At 46.8% G+C, this 19,156-nt stretch overlaps 1 protein-coding gene across 1 annotated transcript; it reads right to left on the reverse strand.

The window, feature by feature from the left end:
* Positions 1–2,466: 2,466 nt before the first annotated feature.
* Positions 2,467–5,587, reverse strand: hdhd3 (haloacid dehalogenase-like hydrolase domain containing 3). The gene is made up of 2 exons (XM_048558962.2): positions 5,154–5,587; positions 2,467–3,641 (listed from the first exon to the last, which is right to left on the reverse strand). The coding sequence occupies exon 2, from the start codon at positions 3,594–3,596 to the stop codon at positions 2,880–2,882; it is 717 nt and encodes a 238-aa protein (XP_048414919.2). The 5' UTR covers positions 3,597–3,641; positions 5,154–5,587; the 3' UTR covers positions 2,467–2,879.
* Positions 5,588–19,156: the final 13,569 nt, after the last annotated feature.

Here is a 19,156-nt window from a genome sequence, read left to right on the forward strand (position 1 = left end):
AAGAATATTGTATGTGTGAATGAGATCACCTCTAATATTTCTAAACTCCAGAGAATAATTGGCCCAGACTACTTATGATTTCCTCGTTGGACTATTCCTCTCTGCCAGGAAGTAGTTTGGTGAAAAGCTGGGGTCTCGTGGAGCAAAGGGATTTAGGGTCCATGTACAAAAGTCACAAAAAGCCAGTGCACAGGTACAAAATAATTCAAAAGGCAAATGAAGCATTAATTTTAAAAATCTTTCCATTTGCATGCTGTTTGAGTCACAGCACCTCAGGAAGGATATAGCAGCCTTGGAAGAGATGCCTGTAGATTCACCAGAATGATACTGGGCTGATTTAGCGGGAGGGGGGGGGGGGGGCGCAATCTGTCAGCCCAAATTTGTCTTCAACAAATTTCATGTTGACAATCATGATTTTTCAAAAAATGAAAATTAATTTTGTTCCAATTTATGGTCTCTACATGTGGATCTGCCACTAACATAATGCTGACTGGTCATTCGTTACTCAGTTTCTCACTTTCCTCTTTTTTGCAACTGCTCTTTCGTGGGACACATGGAAAAACATGGAAGCCGTTTACAGCCTCACCAACTCTTCCATGCTGCATCTGTCAATCCAGCAAAGAGCATTATTTCACTGGAATCAGAGAGAATCAGGACTGACTGCAGTTACTCAGTAAGGACAGACACAAACTTTTCAACAACTTCAATTATTTGTGGCACTGTACAAACGTCCTTTTTTTTGAGCTAAGCATCTGTAATTTCAGGTGCCGATAACCAACAAAGCAAGTTAATGTTTGGTTTGTTTTTGTTTACTCTTACATTTCTCACTTGCAATATACAAAGTAGATGTTGTGCAGAACAAGAGATTTTATTTCACTGGCAAGGTTAATATTCGTTGCTTATCCCTTATCACCCTTGAATCGAGAGACTTGTCCAGCCATTTCAGTGTAGTTAACAGTCAGTTACGTTCCTGTGAATTTGGATTCACATATAGTCCAGGCCAGGTAAAGAAGGAAGATTTCCTTCCCTAAAGAACATCACTGAGTTAGACGGGTTTTATGGTAATCACTGATGGTCCAGGGCATTAATTAAGATCTCTGGATGAATAAACCAATGACATTACCTCCACAACACCTACTCCTGAAGTAAGTATGATTCATTTGACTAATCTCATCCTCCATGTAGGAAATAACCTGTTAAATGAGGGTGAATGTTTCAAAACTACAACCTACCATTGCCTCCATGTGCTAAAATAAAGCGTGATGAGCAGTTTCTTTATTAAATGGCTGTGACATTGCAGCTTATTAAAGTCCTCAGTGTAGTCACTTTCTGAATCACCACAGTATTTAAAGTCAGTCACCTTTCCCAGACACTTGGCATTGAGATAAAGACTTTAAGGACAGCATTGGATTTAATAAAAGTTTTTCTTGTGTTTTGTCACAGCAAGGGGCAATAAGCAACGTTGTGCAATGAGCCTGTCCCAATTTCTCTGTCAAATTTCACAGCCACAATGTCAACATCCATTTATTCAAAACATTTAGTGAAACATTCCATGCTGCTTCACAGGAGCCTTACCAGATGAAATTAGGAGGAAGCAGTATTCTCAAAGTTATAGAACTGGAAAAGTTTGGAGAGACATGACATTTTAAGATAGGGTATACATGAACTATTATAGTTCAACATGAGTGTGAACAAAACCTTGCAAATGTTATGATATGGGTAGCAGAATTCCTGATCAGAAATTGAGAGAGACTGGAGGCTGGGATACTGGCCAGCTGAAACTTGGAATAATTTCAGTGGAGGTAATGAAGGCATGGGTTTCATGTACTGAGGAGCTGAAGCAGGGGTGAAGATAGGGATATTTAGAGATGAGAGTGCATGGGTTCAAAAACTCAGTTCTGGAGCTTACAAACATTCAAATAGAGACAACACCAGGGAGACAGAATTCTTTCAAGACAATTAGCAGTATTTCATTCTGGCTTCAGTTGTTTTGTGAACCAGTCAGCTCAATGGTGGATCTTCCTTCTTCTACACCATACACTCACACTCAGCCCTGCTAAACTCATTGAACAGGCCTCCCCCTCACTGTGTATTCACAGTGCTATCACGACATATACTGTTGACAGGACAGCAATTCCGGCATCCACAGTTCTTCCTCATTCATTTCCACATTAGTGTACATGCCATTTGATATTTGACATATCTCTCACTTCTGTCACTTCATCCTACTGAGGTGCACAGTAAAAGACCCGAATCTGAACAGAACACTAAACAGAAAAAAAAAACAAGTGGATGCTGGAAATCAGAAACACAAACAGAAGTTGCTGGAAAAATTCAGTTCTGAAAGAGTCACTGGATTTGAAACATTAACTCTGCTTTCTCTCCATAGACGGGCTAGGATTTTCCAGCAATTTTCTGTTTCTGGACAAAATACTGTTCTGTAAGATGAAACACAGGACAAAGTGATCAAAACATGAAGAAAAACTTTATTTCAGAATCCTGAAAAAAAATTCTCATGTCACCACAGTGAAACATTAATTATTGAGCTCCTCTTTGAAAATACCTTAATGTACAAGATGCATCTGGAAAATGCTAGACTTCACCACGGAGTATATCATTTGCACAGCACTTCAGAATTTCTGTGAGGTCTTCACAGAGAAGGCATGTAGTGGGACTGCAGACAGAATCCCTCATATGATATATCACAGTCATTTGTACAAATTCATTAGCCCACAACTGCTAGCTCTTCCAGAAGAGAGTGTAAAACTAAACACCACGATAGCTATTAGAATTCTTATTATCTCCAGTGAAAACATTCCCTTTCCTGTGGTACATTTAATAATGTCACGATGATTTTGGGCACACATACAGCAAGGCAGTTATTTCAGAAGGCCACTCAACTGCTGCAGAGAGTGGAGAATGTGAGCTTTGGGCACTAGCCCTTCTGCCCCAGCAGGTTGTTCTTCCTCCCTGCAAAGCAGGTAACTCCCCATTCCCACAGCCCTGGCTGCCAGATAATCCTTCTGCACATTGTCACCTATATGTGTGGCCTGTTTGGGCTGTACCTGGGCAAGGCCCAGGGCCTTAATAAAGATACGAGGGTCTGGCTTAGCTATTCCAACATCCTCCGACGTGAGCACAAACTGGAAATGCTGCCGCAGGTTGCAGTTGGTTAAAATCTGCTCCAGGCGGCGGTCAAAGTTGGAAATAACTGCCATGTGAATGCCCAGCCTGTCACAGTGAATCAAGGTGTCCTTCACGTCATTAAACACCTCCCAGTTCTTAGCGCTGCTGAACCCACGATAGAGGTTCTCTGCCAGCGGAGTCAGCACCCGTTCGTCACGCACCCCACAAAACCGAAACGTCTGTTTGACTGTTTCCACCCACCACTTCTGGGAGCTCACACCCTGGCCTGCACCATAGTTAGGGAATAACTGGTCCTGTGTTCGGAGGGCTGCCAGGAACGATCTGTCGAGTGCCTCAGCCTCCACCCGAATGCCGTGCAGCTTGGCCTCTGAGGAATATTGCTCGCCGACTGTGTGACGCACTCGGAGCAGAGTGTCCTTTACGTCCCAGGTCAGCAACCGAGGCCTCATCCTCAGTCACTCTTACTTTAACCAATAAAAGATAGTGGCTGCATCCTGAGCAGAGAAAGAAGAACTCAATTATATACTGTTCTGAGATTGTGAAAGACATCTCACAGTGCTTTACAATCAGTAAAGTTCTTTTGAAATTTAGTCATTCTTGTAATGCAGAAAATATGACGGCCAATTTGTACACAGCAAAATCCTACAACCAGCAAACACGGGAATGATCAAAGGCTCAGGATTTTGAAGTCTGTGTGTAAAGAATGGTTTGGTCATTCACTACACTGTCAGATGCCCACAACTTTCTTCAGTTATGAATCACAATTTATCATCAGGTATTCAAACAGCATAGCTTTCTGCACAGTGGATCTGTTGAACGAGTAGGCCAATAAGACCTTGACTCTTCAACCCAATTGTCAAGTTGAAGAATCCATTCTGAGACATGCAGAATCTAAACCAGGAAGTATGCAAAAGAATATGATTATTTGTAAAATTTTGTACAGAAAGCAAAATAAAGTGTTGGAATTAAGAGGGTGAAAGTCTTAATGAAAGTTTAAGATATGCTTCAAAAAGTTAAATTGAAATTTCAGAGAAATTGTTTGGTGGTAACTATTGCTTTTTACACATTTTACATAAAAAAAGCACAGACCTGAATGTACCAGCAGTAACATTTTTACATATTCAGTGAACAACTTCATACACTTACATAGATTTCAGTAGTGAATCTTTGCATACTGTTTGGGTATAATAACTTAATGAGGGAACATGGCAACTCAAGAAGTCAGTTGCTGGAAGTTGCTAACTGATTTATTCTTTAACAGCACTTATAGTCTCACTGTTATTACATACTTCAAAAATCTGGGCCATTTTTCCTGTAATCTTAGATGAGTGATAAATATTGACCAGGACACCAGACAGTTCTCTTGCTATTGCTTGAAATAGAAACAAAAACAGAGATTGCTAGTAAACACAACAGGTGTGGCAGCATCTTTACAGATGAAGAAGGGTTACTGTTTGGGTCCAGTGTTGCTTCTTCAGAATTCATAAAATGGAACCTTAGGGTCTTTTACATCTGCCTGAGAAGGTGGATGGGACTTAAACGAAGCTGTTAGAAGATGACAGCATGGCACTCCAGTACTGAAGTATCAGCATAGATATTGTGTTTAATAACCTAGGTTGGAGTTGAAATTCATAACCTTCTGACTGAGGAGGTAATGCCAAGTGTTAATGGCAAAACAGGAATGGAAGTCTGACATTTAATATAGCTTTAGAACTCAGAAATGGGTGGCTAATTGGAAATTCTAACAGACAGCACACAACCTCTTGATTGGTGATAAAGGATGAGCAGCAGCACCCAAAAGTTAGACACATTCCAAGGGCTGAACAGAGGCAAGTCGCAATTATTTTCTAGAAAACCTGTTCAAAGATGCTATGACACACCCCTGGGGCAAGTAGAACTTGTATCTGGGCCTCCTTGCGTAAAGGTAGAGACACTACCACTTCACACAAGAGCAGTGTGAAGTGGCAGCATCTCAGCACAAAATGCACACACCGTTCACCACTTACCCCGGCAGACACGACATACTGGGGTTCAATTCCAACTCCGTCCGCATTCAACAACAACTCCCCTCCTCCACCAACGCCAGATGTGCGCTCACCCGGAGTCCTGAGGTACGGAAACTTCCGGTTTGTCGCCCAGTTCCGACCCGGAGACCGTTCCCCCAGAAACCTGTCCTTGCTGCCTACTGTTCCACTGAGCATCCCCTTCTGTAGACAGGTGGAAGCTGTTACTGATCTTTGAGAAAAGAGAGCTTATAAAAGGGAGGTGGGGTCGAATTTAGCTCATGTTTCTGCTTGATGAAAGTCTGAGGGGTTCCAATCCGTGCTCGTCAGTGAGATGCCAACTTGTAAACCAGTTCTGCTTCATTGTCTAGGGACAAAGAAATTGCTGCAGGTGCTGGAATCCAAGATAGACAAACAGGAGCCTTCATCAGAGAGGGGGATGGGGGGAGGGAACTGGAATAAATAGGGGGAGGCGGACCGAAGATGGAGAGTAAAGAAGATAGGTGGAGAGAGTGTAGGTGGGGAGGTAGGGAGGGGATAGGTCAGTCCAGGGAAGACGGACAGGTCAAGGAGGTGGGATGAGGTTAGTAGGTAGCGGGGGGTGCGGCTTGGGGTGGGAGGAAGGGATGGGTGAGAGGAAGAACCGGTTAGGGAGGCAGAGACAGGTTGGACTGGTTTTGGGATGCAGTGGGTGGGGGGGAAGAGCTGGGCTGGTTGTGTGGTGCAGTGGGGGGAGGGGACGAACTGGGCTGGTGGAGGGGTGCTCTGAAAGGTAGCCTGAGATGGACATGTCACCAGGAGAGTGCGAGGGGGGAGTTAAAATAGTTGGCAACTGGAAGGTGTTGTTGATGATAGTGTACAGAGCTCAGGTGCTCCATGAATTGGTCACAAAGTCTGCGCTTGGCCTCACTGGTGTAGAGGAGGCCACATAAGGAGCAATGGATATAGCAGACCAGTTTGAAGGACCTACAGGTGAACCCCTGTCGGAAAAAAAAGAAAGTTTGCCTGGGGGCTTGGACAGAGGTGGGAGGGGAGGTGTAGGGGCAGGTGCTGGGTGTGGTGGGGCTGGTGGAGAGTGTGGAGTGGATAAGGGAATCGTGGAGTTAGTGGTCCCTGTGAAACGAAGGTAGGGGTGGGGAGGGAAATATCTCTTTGGTAGTGGATTGCAGATGGTGGAAGTGACAGAGGATGATGTGCTGTTTGCGGAGGCTATTGGGATGGTATATGATGACCGGGGAATTGTGTCCTCATGTTTGTTGTGGGGAGTGTGTTTGAGGGCAGAAATGTGGAAATGCAAGAGTTGCTTTTGAAGGCAATCTGTAACTGATATGTTGCTGAGAGATTGTCAGTGTTATGCTGAGACTGGAATCACTGGGATCTTGCTGTGCCATCTCAACCTGTGATCCACAATGCCTTCAAAAGCAACTCTTGCATTTCCACATTTCTGCCCTCAAACGCACTCCCCACAACAAACATGAGGACACAATTCCCCGGTCATCATATACCATCCCAATAACCTCCGCAAACAGCACATCATCCTCTGTCACTTCCACCATCTGCAATCCACTACCAAAGAGATATTTCCCTCCCCACCCCTACCTTCGTTTCACAGGGACCACTAACTCCACGATTCCCTTATCCTCTCCACCAGCCCCACCACACCCAGCACCTGCCCCTACACCTCCCCTCCCACCTCTGTCCAAGCCCCCAGGCAAACTTTCTTTTTTTTCCGACAGGGGTTCACCTGTAGGTCCTTCAAACTGGTCTGCTATATCCATTGCTCCTTATGTGGCCTCCTCTACACCAGTGAGGCCAAGCGCAGACTTTGTGACCAATTCATGGAGCACCTGAGCTCTGTACACTATCATCAACAACACCTTCCAGTTGCCAACTATTTTAACTCCCCCCTCGCACTCTCCTGGTGACATGTCCATCTCAGGCTACCTTTCAGAGCACCCCTCCACCAGCCCAGTTCGTCCCCTCCCCCCACTGCACCACACAACCAGCCCAGCTCTTCCCCCCCACCCACTGCATCCCAAAACCAGTCCAACCTGTCTCTGCCTCCCTAACCGGTTCTTCCTCTCACCCATCCCTTCCTCCCACCCCAAGCCGCACCCCCCGCTACCTACTAACCTCATCCCACCTCCTTGACCTGTCCGTCTTCCCTGGACTGACCTATCCCCTCCCTACCTCCCCACCTACACTCTCTCCACCTATCTTCTTTACTCTCCATCTTCGGTCCGCCTCCCCCTATTTATTCCAGTTCCCTCCCCCCATCCCCCTCTCTGATGAAGGGTCTAGGCCCGAAACGTCAGCTTTTGTGCTCCTGAGATGCTGCTTGGCCTGCTGTGTTCATCCAGCCTCACATTTTATTATCTTGGAATCTCCAGCATCTGCAGTTCCCATTATCTCTAGACAAACAGGAGGCTGCCTGCTGTGTTCTTCCATCCTCCTGTTTGTCTGCTTCATTGTCATTCTCAAAGAGAAATGTTCGAAGTACAAATGAAAGACTGAAAGAACAAAACAATTTTATTTTGATATCACCGTGGTTGTTTTTCTCCAGAGGGCACGCAGCGGTGCCCTCGAGATTGACTTTGATTTCGTGGAAACTCGAATCTTCGTAATTCTACCTGGACCTTTTTGTCTCAGATTTCTTTTGTCTCAGATTGGATTGAACACTCTGGAGGCAGGAAGCATGTTTCCGTTGATGGGGGAGTCCAGAATCAGAGAACACAGTTTAAAAATAAGGGGTAGGCCATTTAGAACAGAGTTGAGGAGAAACTTCTTCACCCAGAGAGTGGTGGATATATGGAATGCTCTGCCCCAGAAGGCAGTGGAGGCCAAGCCTTTGGATATTTTCAAGAAAGAGATGGATAGAGCTCTTAAAGATAGTGGAATAAAGGGTTATGGGGATAAGGCAGGAACAGGATACTGATTGTGGATGATCAGCCATGATCATAATGAATGGTGGTGCTGGCTCAAGGGGCAGAATGGCCTACTCCTGCACCTATTGTCTCTTGTCTATTTCTAGCAGCCACAATACTTTGCTTTAGTTCCCTAGCTCTTGGCTTACAGATCACCCAAGGAACAAATTCCAGCCAGACAGAGCTGCCAACACGCTATAGAATAGCCCTGGAGTCTTTAAAAATTCATCTCCTAGATATTATTTTGTGTAAACTAACTGGACTGCAGCAATTCAAGAAGACCGCAGGGTATGACCTGTTCCAGGGCAACAAGGAATAGACAATAAATAGAAGTTCAGCCAGCAACACCAACGTTCCACAAATGAATAAAATAATCCTGGAAGAAAACTGTATTTGAACAATTTCCTGAATCGGTAATAGAAGTATTGGATATTAGAAAACTTTTTTTATTTCCATAGGGGATGTGAACTTCATTGACACTGGCAAAATAACTGTTGTTTTCCTCTTGTATTGGCAATGATGGTGGTGAATCACCTTTACAGTTGTGATCAGAGATAATGGGAACGGCAGTTGCTGGAGAATCTAAGATAACAAAGTGTGGAGCTGGATGGACACAGCAGGCCAAGCAGCATCTGTGCTCCTGAGATGCTGCTTGGCCTGCTGTGTTCATCCAGCTTCACACTTTGTCACCTTTACAGTTTCAGTCCATGTGAGTAGGTAGACTCGTTTGTCAGGGAGGGAATTCCAGGAGTTTGCCCCAGCAACAGAGGTGGTGAAATGGTTGCAAATCTGGATTTTGTATAACTTGGAGGAAAATGTTCACATGGCAATGTTCCCTTTTATGCAGGAGAGGTTGTGGATTTGGAGGGTGCTGTTGAAGTAGCCCTGACGAGTTCATGCCATTTGTCCTGAAGCTGGCACATAATGTTGTGTCCTCAGAGCCAATAGTGGTGGTAGTGAAAACAAAGTGCTGGAAAACAGACTGGGTCAGGAAGAATCAATGGAGAGAAAGCAAGTTAACACTGAGTCTAGTTGACCCTTCATCACAGCTGACGTGAAGTGTAGAGGGGGCAGCATTTCTGTAATGATGGGCTGGGGGATAAAGGATGTTGATAAAGCAGATTAAGTGACTGGAATGTGAGAGTGGCAGAACAAGGGTGTGTCTAACTGCCAGACGGGAAAGTACAGGTGGTCCCACTGGAGTGAGGGTGAAAGAGGGAAGACATGTTTCATTCTCTGTCACCAAGTAAAGCTAAAAGAAGAAAGGAATAGGAGTGGATTCACAATCTGAAGGTGTTGAACTTAACATTAAGTCTAGAAGGTTGTAAAGAACCTAATCTGAAGATGTTGTTCCTCCAGTTTGCACTGTGATTTGCTGGAGCATTGCAGCACATCTAGGACAGATAAGTGGGCAAGCGAGCAGGATGCTGTGTTAAAATGATAGGCTACAGAAAGATGGGAGTTGTGCTTGCACATGGACTGGAGATGTTGTGCAAATTGGTCACTCAGTCTGCGTTTGGTTTCTCCAATGTAGCGTAGGCCACATTGGGTCCAGCGAACGCAACAGCCCAGATTGGAGGAGGTATACATGAAATGCTGCTTCACCTGGAAAGACTGTTTAGGCCCTTAGACGGTGAGCAGGAAGGATGTGAAGGGGTAGGTCATGCACCTTCTGTTGCTACCCGGGAAGGTGCAGTCTGGCTACACCTGGCTACTCCCCAGGGTAGCGTCCTCGACCCAACCATCTTCAGCTGCTTCATCAATGACCTTCCCCCCCCCCATCATAAGGTCAGAAGTGGGGAAGTTCGCCAATGATTGCACAATGTTTGGCATCATTCGTGACTCCTCACATAGAGAAGCAGTCAATGTTCACATGCAACATGATCTGGACAATATTCAAGCTTGAGCTGAAATGTGGCAAGAGACGTTCATGCCACACAAATGCCAGATCTTGACCATCACCAATAAGAGACAATCTAACCACCGCCCCTTGACATTCAATGGTGTTACCATCACCGAATCCCCCACTATCAACATCCTGGGGGTTACCATTGACCAGAAGTTCAACTGGACTCACCACATTAACAGAGTGGCTACAAGAGCAGGCCAGAAGCTGGGAATACTGCGGCGAGTAACTCACCTCCTGACACCTCAAAGCCTGTCCACCATCTACACAGCACAAGTCAGGAGTGTGATGGAATACTCCCCACTTGCCTGGAGGGTGCAGCCCCAACAACACTCAAGAAGCTTGACACCATCCAGGACAAAGCAACCAACTTGATTGGCCACAAGCATTCACTTCCTCCACCACTGAAGCTCAGTAGCAGCATGTACTATCCACAAGATGCACTTCAGAAATTCACCAAAGATCCTCAGACAGCACCATCCAAACTCACGACCACTTCCATCTAGAAGGAAAAGAGCAGCAGATATATGGGAACACCATTGCCTCCAGGTTCCCCTCCAAGTTACTCATTATCCTGACTTGGAAATATAGCGCCATTCCCTGACAGTCGCTGGGCCAAAAAATCCTGGAATTGCCTCCCTAATGGCGTTGTGGGTCAACCCACAGCAGGAGGACTGCAGCAGTTCAAGAAGGCAACTCACCATCACCTTCTCAAAGGTAACTAGGGTTGGGCAAGAAATGCTGGCCCAGCCAGCGATGCCCATCTCCCACAAAATGAACAGAAAATAAAAGGGGGTGTGGTGCTGGTGGTCAAGGAATGGACTATGGTGTCCCAGAGAGAATGGTCCCTGCTAAAAGCAGACAAGGGAGTGAAGGAAAGATGTGTTTGGTGGTGGTGTTATGTCGGAAAATCTGAAGTAGCAGAGAATGATCCTTTTAATGCACAGGCTGATAGGATGAAAAAGGGGGACAAGGGGAACGCGATCACGCCGTTGTGTGTGATGGGAAGGGAAGGGCAGAAGCATGGGTGATAGGTCGTGCAGGAGGGCCCAGCCCCGCAGGATGGGCCCGAGGCCAGCAAAGCGCCCCTGCAGGCTCCGCTCCCCCGCCCCGACAACCCGGAGTCGATGGAGGCGGTGACAGGCAACCCAGGGGAGTGGACGACGGTCCGGAAAGCGAGGAGGAAGGTGCGTCGGCGGGCCCAGGAACTGCAACCATCAGGCGGGAAGAGGCAGCTACAGGGGGGCTATCAGAGCTCCTCTGACGAGGGGGATTCGGAGAGGGCCCGCCTGAAGCAGAAGTTAAAGATCTCAAGGGAGAAGGAAAGCAGCACCATGCTTCCAGGTGACGGGAGGCGTCCTGAGGCTCCCTCTGACACCCAGTCACGTGCCGCTGGGGCACTGGAGGGCCCCCTGGAACTTCCAGGCGGGAAGAAGGAAACAGCGCGTCCCCAGCCTGACCCAGAGCCGGACTCTCCTGCCTCTGTACCCCCGACGGGGGGATGCCACCCGGAAGGCAGCACGGACGGTTTCCTGAGCCCAGAGAGCATCCAGCAGTTAGCCCGAGCAATGCGCATGAAGGGAGAGATAGGGGGTATGAGTTGCGAGCATTAATGTGCGCAGCGTCAAGTCCACCGCAAGATGTGTGTCCACGTTAGCCTACCTGCCTACCGTTAGGGCGGACCTCCTGTTTCTGCAGGAGTGTGGGATACCGCACCTCAGCAGGTACGGGAAATGGTCCGGCGCCTGGACCTGTGGGCCTTCGATCTGGTCAGGGGGTAATGACTGTCGCTCCTCAGGCCTGGCTATTCTGCTGCGGGGGCGCAATTTCACCATCTCTCAAGTTCAGGAGGTGGTGGGGGGGCGCCTCCTAGTGGCTAACGTCACCTACAGGAACACTCCCCGAGGCTGATCAACGTATACGCCCCAGCGGTACGGAGTGAGCGGTTGGCCGTCCTGCAGTGGCTTCCACCCCTGCTGGCTATGTCCAGGCCGGTTATCCTAGGCGGAGACTTCAACTGCATCATCGATGCAGATGGAAGATCCGGCGTGGGGACAGCAGGTGGGGGGAGTCAACTGGACGTCACGTCCAGATTCCTGATGGGCACGGTGAAGGACGCCAAGCTGCTCGACGTCTTCAGCGCTCCTGCAGACGGAGTGCAGCGGAGGTACACCTGGTCGTGGCCAGACGGGTCTATTCGCTCAAGGATAGACTTCCTGTTTGTGTCACGGGCGTTCTCGGTCAGGTCCACCGGCGTCGAGCCGGCGTTTTTCTCTGACCACTGCCTCCTGCTGGCCGACTGTCACTTACAGGACGACCAGCTGGCCGGCAAGGGGACGTGGAAGCTCAACACGACTCTGTTGACCCCAGAGAACGTCAAGGAGCTCAAGAGGGAGTACGCTGGTTGGAGAACCGTGAAACCCCTCTTTGAGTCTCCGGGCGACTGGTGGGAGACGGTGAAGGAGAACATCAAGAGGTTCTTTGTCCTCAAGGGTGTTCGGAAGGCGAGAGAGAGGCAGGGAAAGCTGTCGCGTTTCCAGTAAAGGGTGCAGAACCTGCTCCTTCTGCAGTTGATGGGGGTCGATGTCACGGAGGACCTCCGCGAGGTGAGGGGCCAGCAAGCCTCGCTCTTCACCGCGGAGGCCTCCAGGATAATCTTCCGGTCCAGGGTCCGCTTCATGGAGCAGGACGAGATGTGCTCGCGTTTCTTCTTTCAGAAGGTGCACAAAGAGAGCACTGTGCTTAGCCGGCTGAAGGAGGACACGGCTCGGTGACGTCGTCTCGGCCCGATATTTTGAGGATCAGCAGATCCTTCTATGCCGGACTGTACGACACGAAGCCCACGGACAGCACGGCCTCTGAGTCGTTCCTGTCGTCTATCACGGAGGTCTTAGACAATGGCACGAGGGAGTGGCTGGACCGGCCAATATCCCTGGACAAGCTGACCAGACCCCTCAAGTCCTTGGAGAGGAATAGGACTCCCAGGAGTGACGGCTTACCGGTCGAGCTGTATTCCACTCTGTGGGACCTGGTTGGCCAGGACCTGCTGGAGGTGTATGATAGTGCACTTCGGGCAGGGGAAATGTGCAAGTCCATGAGGAAGGGGGAGAGGGAAGAAATTAAGAATTGGCGTCCCATTTCACTATTGAACGTGGACTACAAAATTCTGGCCAAGATCATAGCCAACCGGGTCAGGTCTGTCCTGGAGTCGGTGATTCACCCTGACCAAACCTGTGCTGTGCCGGGCAGGAAGATCGCTGAGAGCCTCACACTCATCAGGGACACGATCGCCTACGTACAGGACAGGCGGGTGGACACCTGCCTCGTCAGCCTGGACCAAGAGAAGGCCTTCGACAGGGTCTCTCATGCTGACATGAGGGACGTCCTCTCCAAATTGGGGTTCGGGGAGGGCGTCCGCAATTGGATCCGGCTGCTCTACACCAACATCATTAGTGCAGTCTCGATCAATGGGTGGGAATCGGACAGTTTTCCCGTCAGATCTGGAGTCAGGCAGGGCTGCCCGCTCTCTCCTGCCTTGTTCGTGTGCTGTGTGGAGCCCTTCGCCGCATCCATCAGGAAGGACGTGAGCCTGAAGGGCGTGACTATCCCAGGCAGCGGAGGCCTTCAGGTCAAGACCTCCCTGTACATGGACGATGTCGCCGTCTTCTGCACCGATCGTCGGTCGGTGAGTAGGCTGTTGGATATCTGCGGCCAGTTTGAACTGGCCTCGGGTGCCAAAGTCAATAGGGGTAAGAGCGAGGTCATGTTCTTCGGGAACTGGGACGACTGCTCCTTCATCCCCTTCACCGTCAGGACAGACTACCTGAAGGTGCTGGGTGTTTGGTTTGGTGGAGCTGGGGCGTGCACTAAGACTTGGGAGGAGCGTATCACCAAATTGAAGCAGAAGCTGGGCAGGTGGACGCTCCGGTCCCTCTCCATCACGGGTAAGAACCTGGTTGTCAGGTGCGAGGGGCTTTCGGTACTGTTGTATGTGGCGCAGGCCTGGCCTATTCCCTGGACCTGCGCCGCTGCGGTCACCCGGGCCATCTTCCACTTCTTTTGGGGTTCGAGGATGGACCGGGTCGGCAGAGATACCATGTACAAAGACCTGGAAAATGGGGGAAAGGGCGTACCGAACGCCACCCTCGCCCTGATGGCTACCTTTGTGTGCGGCTGCATCGAGCTGTGTGTAGATCCTCAGTATGCAAACACCAAGTGTCACTACTTACTGAGGTTCTACCTGTCCCCGGTGTTGCGAAGGAAGGGCCTGGCCTCGTTGCCACAGAACGCTCCGAGTAGTTGGACCATTCCATACCACTTGTCCTTCGTGGAGAAATTTTTGAAAGGAAACACCTTTGACTACAAGGCCGTCAGGCAGTGGTCAGCACGTAGTATCCTCGAGACCCTTCGGGAAAAGGAGAGGGCGGATCCCGTCGTGTGGGTCCCCACGCAGACTGCCAAAGTCGTTTGGCAGAATGCCTCATCACCAGAACTTTCAAACAAGCACAAGGACATTGCTTGGCTGGCGGTGGGAGGGGCTCGGAATCTCTGTGCCACCGCACGCTGCCCTCAAGGTGGCTGCGGCGGGGACAAGACTGCCGATCACCTCCTTCTGGAGTGTGCCTATGCGCAGGAGGTCTGGAGGGGGATGCAGTGGTATTTGTCGAGGTTCATCCCGAGCAGCTCCGTGACCCGGGACTCCGTGCTCTACGGGCTGTTTCCGGGGACGCACACCGAGACCAACATCAACTGCGCCTGGAGGACCATCAATGCAGTGAAAGACGCTCTTTGGTCTGCCCGCAACTTGCTGGCCTGCCAGCTGAAAGAACTGACCCCGACCGAATGTTGCAGACTGGCGCACTCTAAGGTCCAGGACTACGTGCTGAGGGACGCGCTGAAACTTGGGACAGCCGCCGCCAAGGCGCGGTGGGGAAAGACCACCGTATGAAACCCCTCGTCCAGAATAGAAAAAAGGGCCCTATCTGGTAACTGGACCCAGCTGGCGCCTTCCCCAGCTGGTCAGGGGGCCAACGGGGACTGTGCGGGGTGACGACTGCCGGGGTATTTTCTTTGCTTTGTTTTTTTCTTCTTCTTTGTTTGTTTTTTTTTCCTTTAGTTGTTGTACGTACCCCCTGGGTAAGCCGGAGCGGCTTGCATGACTGGGTAGGTGTATAAATGTTTTTTTTTTGTACATCTTTTGAATAAAGTATATTTTTTCAAATAAAAAAAATTTTTTAAAAAGTGACGAAACGTCTGAAAATGAACCTTCCAGCTCAGCGAGCAAACTCACATCCACAAGCTCTCCTCATAAGGAAATCCCTCTGTTCCTGGGTTCAAACAAGTGAACCTTCTCTAGGTTGCCTCCAGTGCTAGATATCTTTCCTTAAAAGGCCCAAAGCTGTCACAGTATTCCTCACACAAAGAGTCATTTAGACCTGAAACGTTAGCTTGCTCTCTCTCCATGGATGCTGTCTGGCCTGCTGTGATCTCCAGCAATTTTTTGTTTTCAGTACAGATTCTAGCATCAGCAGTAATTTGCTCCTACAGTAGTCCTGATGTGGTGTAACTAGTACCTTGTATAGTTTTAGCAAGACCATCCTATTTTTATACTCCATTCCCTTTGAAATAAAGAACAACATTCTGTTTGCCTTCCCTATCACCTTATGATTTGTTTCCTAGCTTTTTGAGATTCATACACGAGGACCCCCAAATCCCACCATGTCACCACTTTCTGCAGTCTTTCTCCATTTAACTAATATTCAGTTCCTCTATTCTTCCTGCCAAAGTGAATAGTGTATAGAAGCACTGAGAACATTGGAGGCCTCACTACTGGGAAATGGCCAAACATCTGTAAGATGAAAAAAAAAGTAAACTTCAAGCATTCATAGAGAGTTTTAAACAGTTAAGAATTGTTTTTGTTAATACAATGGTCAATGAAAACATTTCTCTCTCTCTCTGTCATAGACTCCGACTGTAGATGTTAATAAATCAGCACACACACAGACATTGGTCAGCTATCTGAAGACACAAAAGAATTGAGTTTACCATTAATTCCGTTCAAAGACTGAGACAAACAATAAAATATAATGGTGCAAGTACATTTTTCATTAAATCCTATTTGCTTTAATATCCAAAAAGGTTTTAAGGTGGATATAATAATATATAAAAATTTAAAGTAGAATACTTAGAACTATCTTTGACTATATAGCTACCTTTCAGCTGAAGAAAGCACAGTATTGAACACTTAGTTTACTTAGAATAGCGAATTTCTGTATAAGTGGTGATTGTCCTTGAGTGTCGCACATTCTAGGTTACAGTATTCATTCCTATAATGTAATCCAGTGGTTTTCTTTCTTGCAATAAGTGTTCATAAGCAATTACTAGCACTCTCACAAGCCTGAATCCAGACAATAATTCATTAATTAGGATCCTAAATTCCATTATTAGTAATGAAAAATTAAGCTGTTTCTGCCATGATGTATGTGTAGGTATGTTAATCCCAGAGATAACTTTGCTGATTTGAAAACTCAGGGGAAGAGAACATTTCCTTCCATGAGGCAGTCTATAGCTGGCAAAGCTGATCAACTTCCTTTAATGATTCAAAATTTCTGTTCTTTGGGGGTTTTTAGCTTGGCTGGGTAGGTCTACATTGCTGGGGTGTGAAAATAGCGGAACAATTAACGGACGAAAATCAGTGGGCCCAAGAGGCAGTCCTGAGGAAATCCCACAATGATGTCCTCAGACTAAGATGATTGCCGTCCAACAGCTACGACCATTATCTTTTGTGCCTGGTATGACTCCAATCAGTGGAACATTTCCCCCTGATTTCAGCTTCATCAGGGTTTCTTGATGACAAATGCTTTTATATCACGGACAGTCACTCTCACCTCACCCCTGGAATTCAGTTCCTATGTCCATGGCCTGGAGCTAGGTGATCCAGGTGGAGCCCCTTACTGAATGTGGCTGAGTTACTGCTACTTGGTGACAATGTCAACACCACCTCTGTCACTTTGCTAAGTGGACTGTTGTTCAAATCAGATTTGACCTGTTTTCCAAATTGTTGGGCACATGTCAATATTGTGGAATATGTGGAGTATTGGGACACTTTAGCTAAGGGTACAGCTAGCTCTGGAGTTCATCATTAATATTGAATAATTGGAAGCTTGCAACCTTTATAAAATGAAGATGGTGGAAGGAAGGTCACAGTTAATCCCTTTACAATGACACAATCAGACACGTGTTCACATATTTACACACACTCTCCTTAGATATGTAAGGGGGTGTGCTTGAGATGTAAAAGACAAATGATAAAGTGGAGCAGAGCCAGTAAAGGGTGCCTTGTCTGAACAATATAAATAAAGAGGGCAGGAGTAGACCATTTAGCCTTTTGAACCGCTTCCAATCGATATGGTCATGACTGAACTGGTAGAGATATCAGCTCCACTTCCCTGTTTCCCTCCCTATAACCTTTGACTCCCTTGTCTATCAAAAATCTAAGTTAGCCTTGAATAAATTTACACATTCAAAAATAAAGTATTCTTTATCTTTATTCTTATAAGTAGCAGATGGCCAAAAGATTTTTTTTAATGTGTCCAAGGTCATTGGTTAGAATTGTGAATGAATTTAAATTTTGCAGAAAAGTTACAACACCTCAGTACACTTCAACATGTTACCTGGAGTATGTGCTTTCCCCACCATCAGTTCTATAAACAATGACTTACTGATGTAGGACAATACTGAACTGATTTGACAACCCAGAATGGAAGTTGAGTTGCCAGGAAATGGTCACAGGGAAATCTGGGGATTCTGATTGACAGATTCATTTCAGGAAGGTGAATCAAATGTCAAATTTACTGAAGGAACAGGTAACAAGTTGCTGACTAACTTCAAACCTGTCTCCTCCACACCAATTCCCTTTTAGATTTGCCTCAGAGTGAGCCCTAATATGACAGTGTTACAAGAAAAGATCAATGAGAAAGTTTGGGAAAGACAGAAATTTTTCAATACACTAATTTACATGAAGCAGAAGTACAAACATAAATACAATTTTTAAAATATTTTTGTTTAATTATATCACCACTGAATAAGAAATACATTTGTCATTAAATAACTGAGACCAAGCAATTGTACTTATGCGAAATTAAAAGTTTCTAAAGTTTGTATGAATGGTGACATTGTCCTGTTAATTGCTGGCACTGTCCTACAGTGTGGATGTGATCCAAAATAGAATTTGTGCCTGTGAGAATCAGTTCAATCATTGAGGAATGTTTATGGTGGGTGAGTGATGTGAGTGCTTACTAAAAGGTGGTACACAATACCACTTATTTATGTTTCAAATGGAAGAGTGCAACATGGTGACCCTGGGCATCACAAGACAGCACATTCCCTTCCTCTTCTTGTAAGTGGAATTTAGAGTTCACCGATCCTCCTGTCACCCTCACCTCCATCTCTACAAAGTATCTGTTCCACAACAGTTTGGCATTGTTCACCCATTATGTCTTCCACCTGCGTGCCTTCTACTTCAATAAAGACTCCCAACCATTCTCCAGGGACCCCTTCTCCTGCCTCCAACATTGATCAGCAATTTGAGGCAAACTTTTACTCAACATGCAGTTAATTTGGCTCGAAGCCATCAGCAGTGAAACCAGCAAATGGTAAAACAGTGTGACTTTTTAAAAAACTGAGCAGTATATAAAAGAACTGGGATGTATCAACAGAAACCCATAGCAGGCATGCAATGGATATTTCAAAATGCACAGAATAGATACATTTTGGTGAGAAAGAAAAATTCCAAGGAGAGGACAACTCAACCTCCATAAATAAAAAAAATCAAGATGAAATCAAATTTAAAGAAAAAGCGTGTGATTGAGCAAACAGGTGGCAGTTCAGAAGACTGGACAGAAAATTTAAACAAAATCGAAATTGACTGTAATGCATCATTTATACAGGACAATGGTGAGACCACATCTAAAATACTGGCCATGATATTGCTCTCCACACCTATAGATAACTTCATGCCTTTACCATCTCAACTAAAATGCTTCCATGTCGAAGTTTCCTGAGCATAGGTCACCATTCTTTATATGCTTTCCAATCATTAACTAACAGAGCCATCCCTCCAAGTTTTCTTAGCTTTGTCCTTCCTAAATGTTATGTACTGAGAGACAGAATCTATA

The sequence above is a fragment of the Stegostoma tigrinum genome, chromosome 29 (assembly GCF_030684315.1).
Source record: "Stegostoma tigrinum isolate sSteTig4 chromosome 29, sSteTig4.hap1, whole genome shotgun sequence".
In the NCBI taxonomy this organism is placed as follows: domain Eukaryota; kingdom Metazoa; phylum Chordata; class Chondrichthyes; order Orectolobiformes; family Stegostomatidae; genus Stegostoma; species Stegostoma tigrinum.

Coding starts and splice junctions, on each gene's coding strand:
- hdhd3 (XM_048558962.2), bottom strand. CDS start 3,596: ATGAGGCCTCGGTTGCTGACCTGGGACGTAAAGGACACTCTGCTCCGA.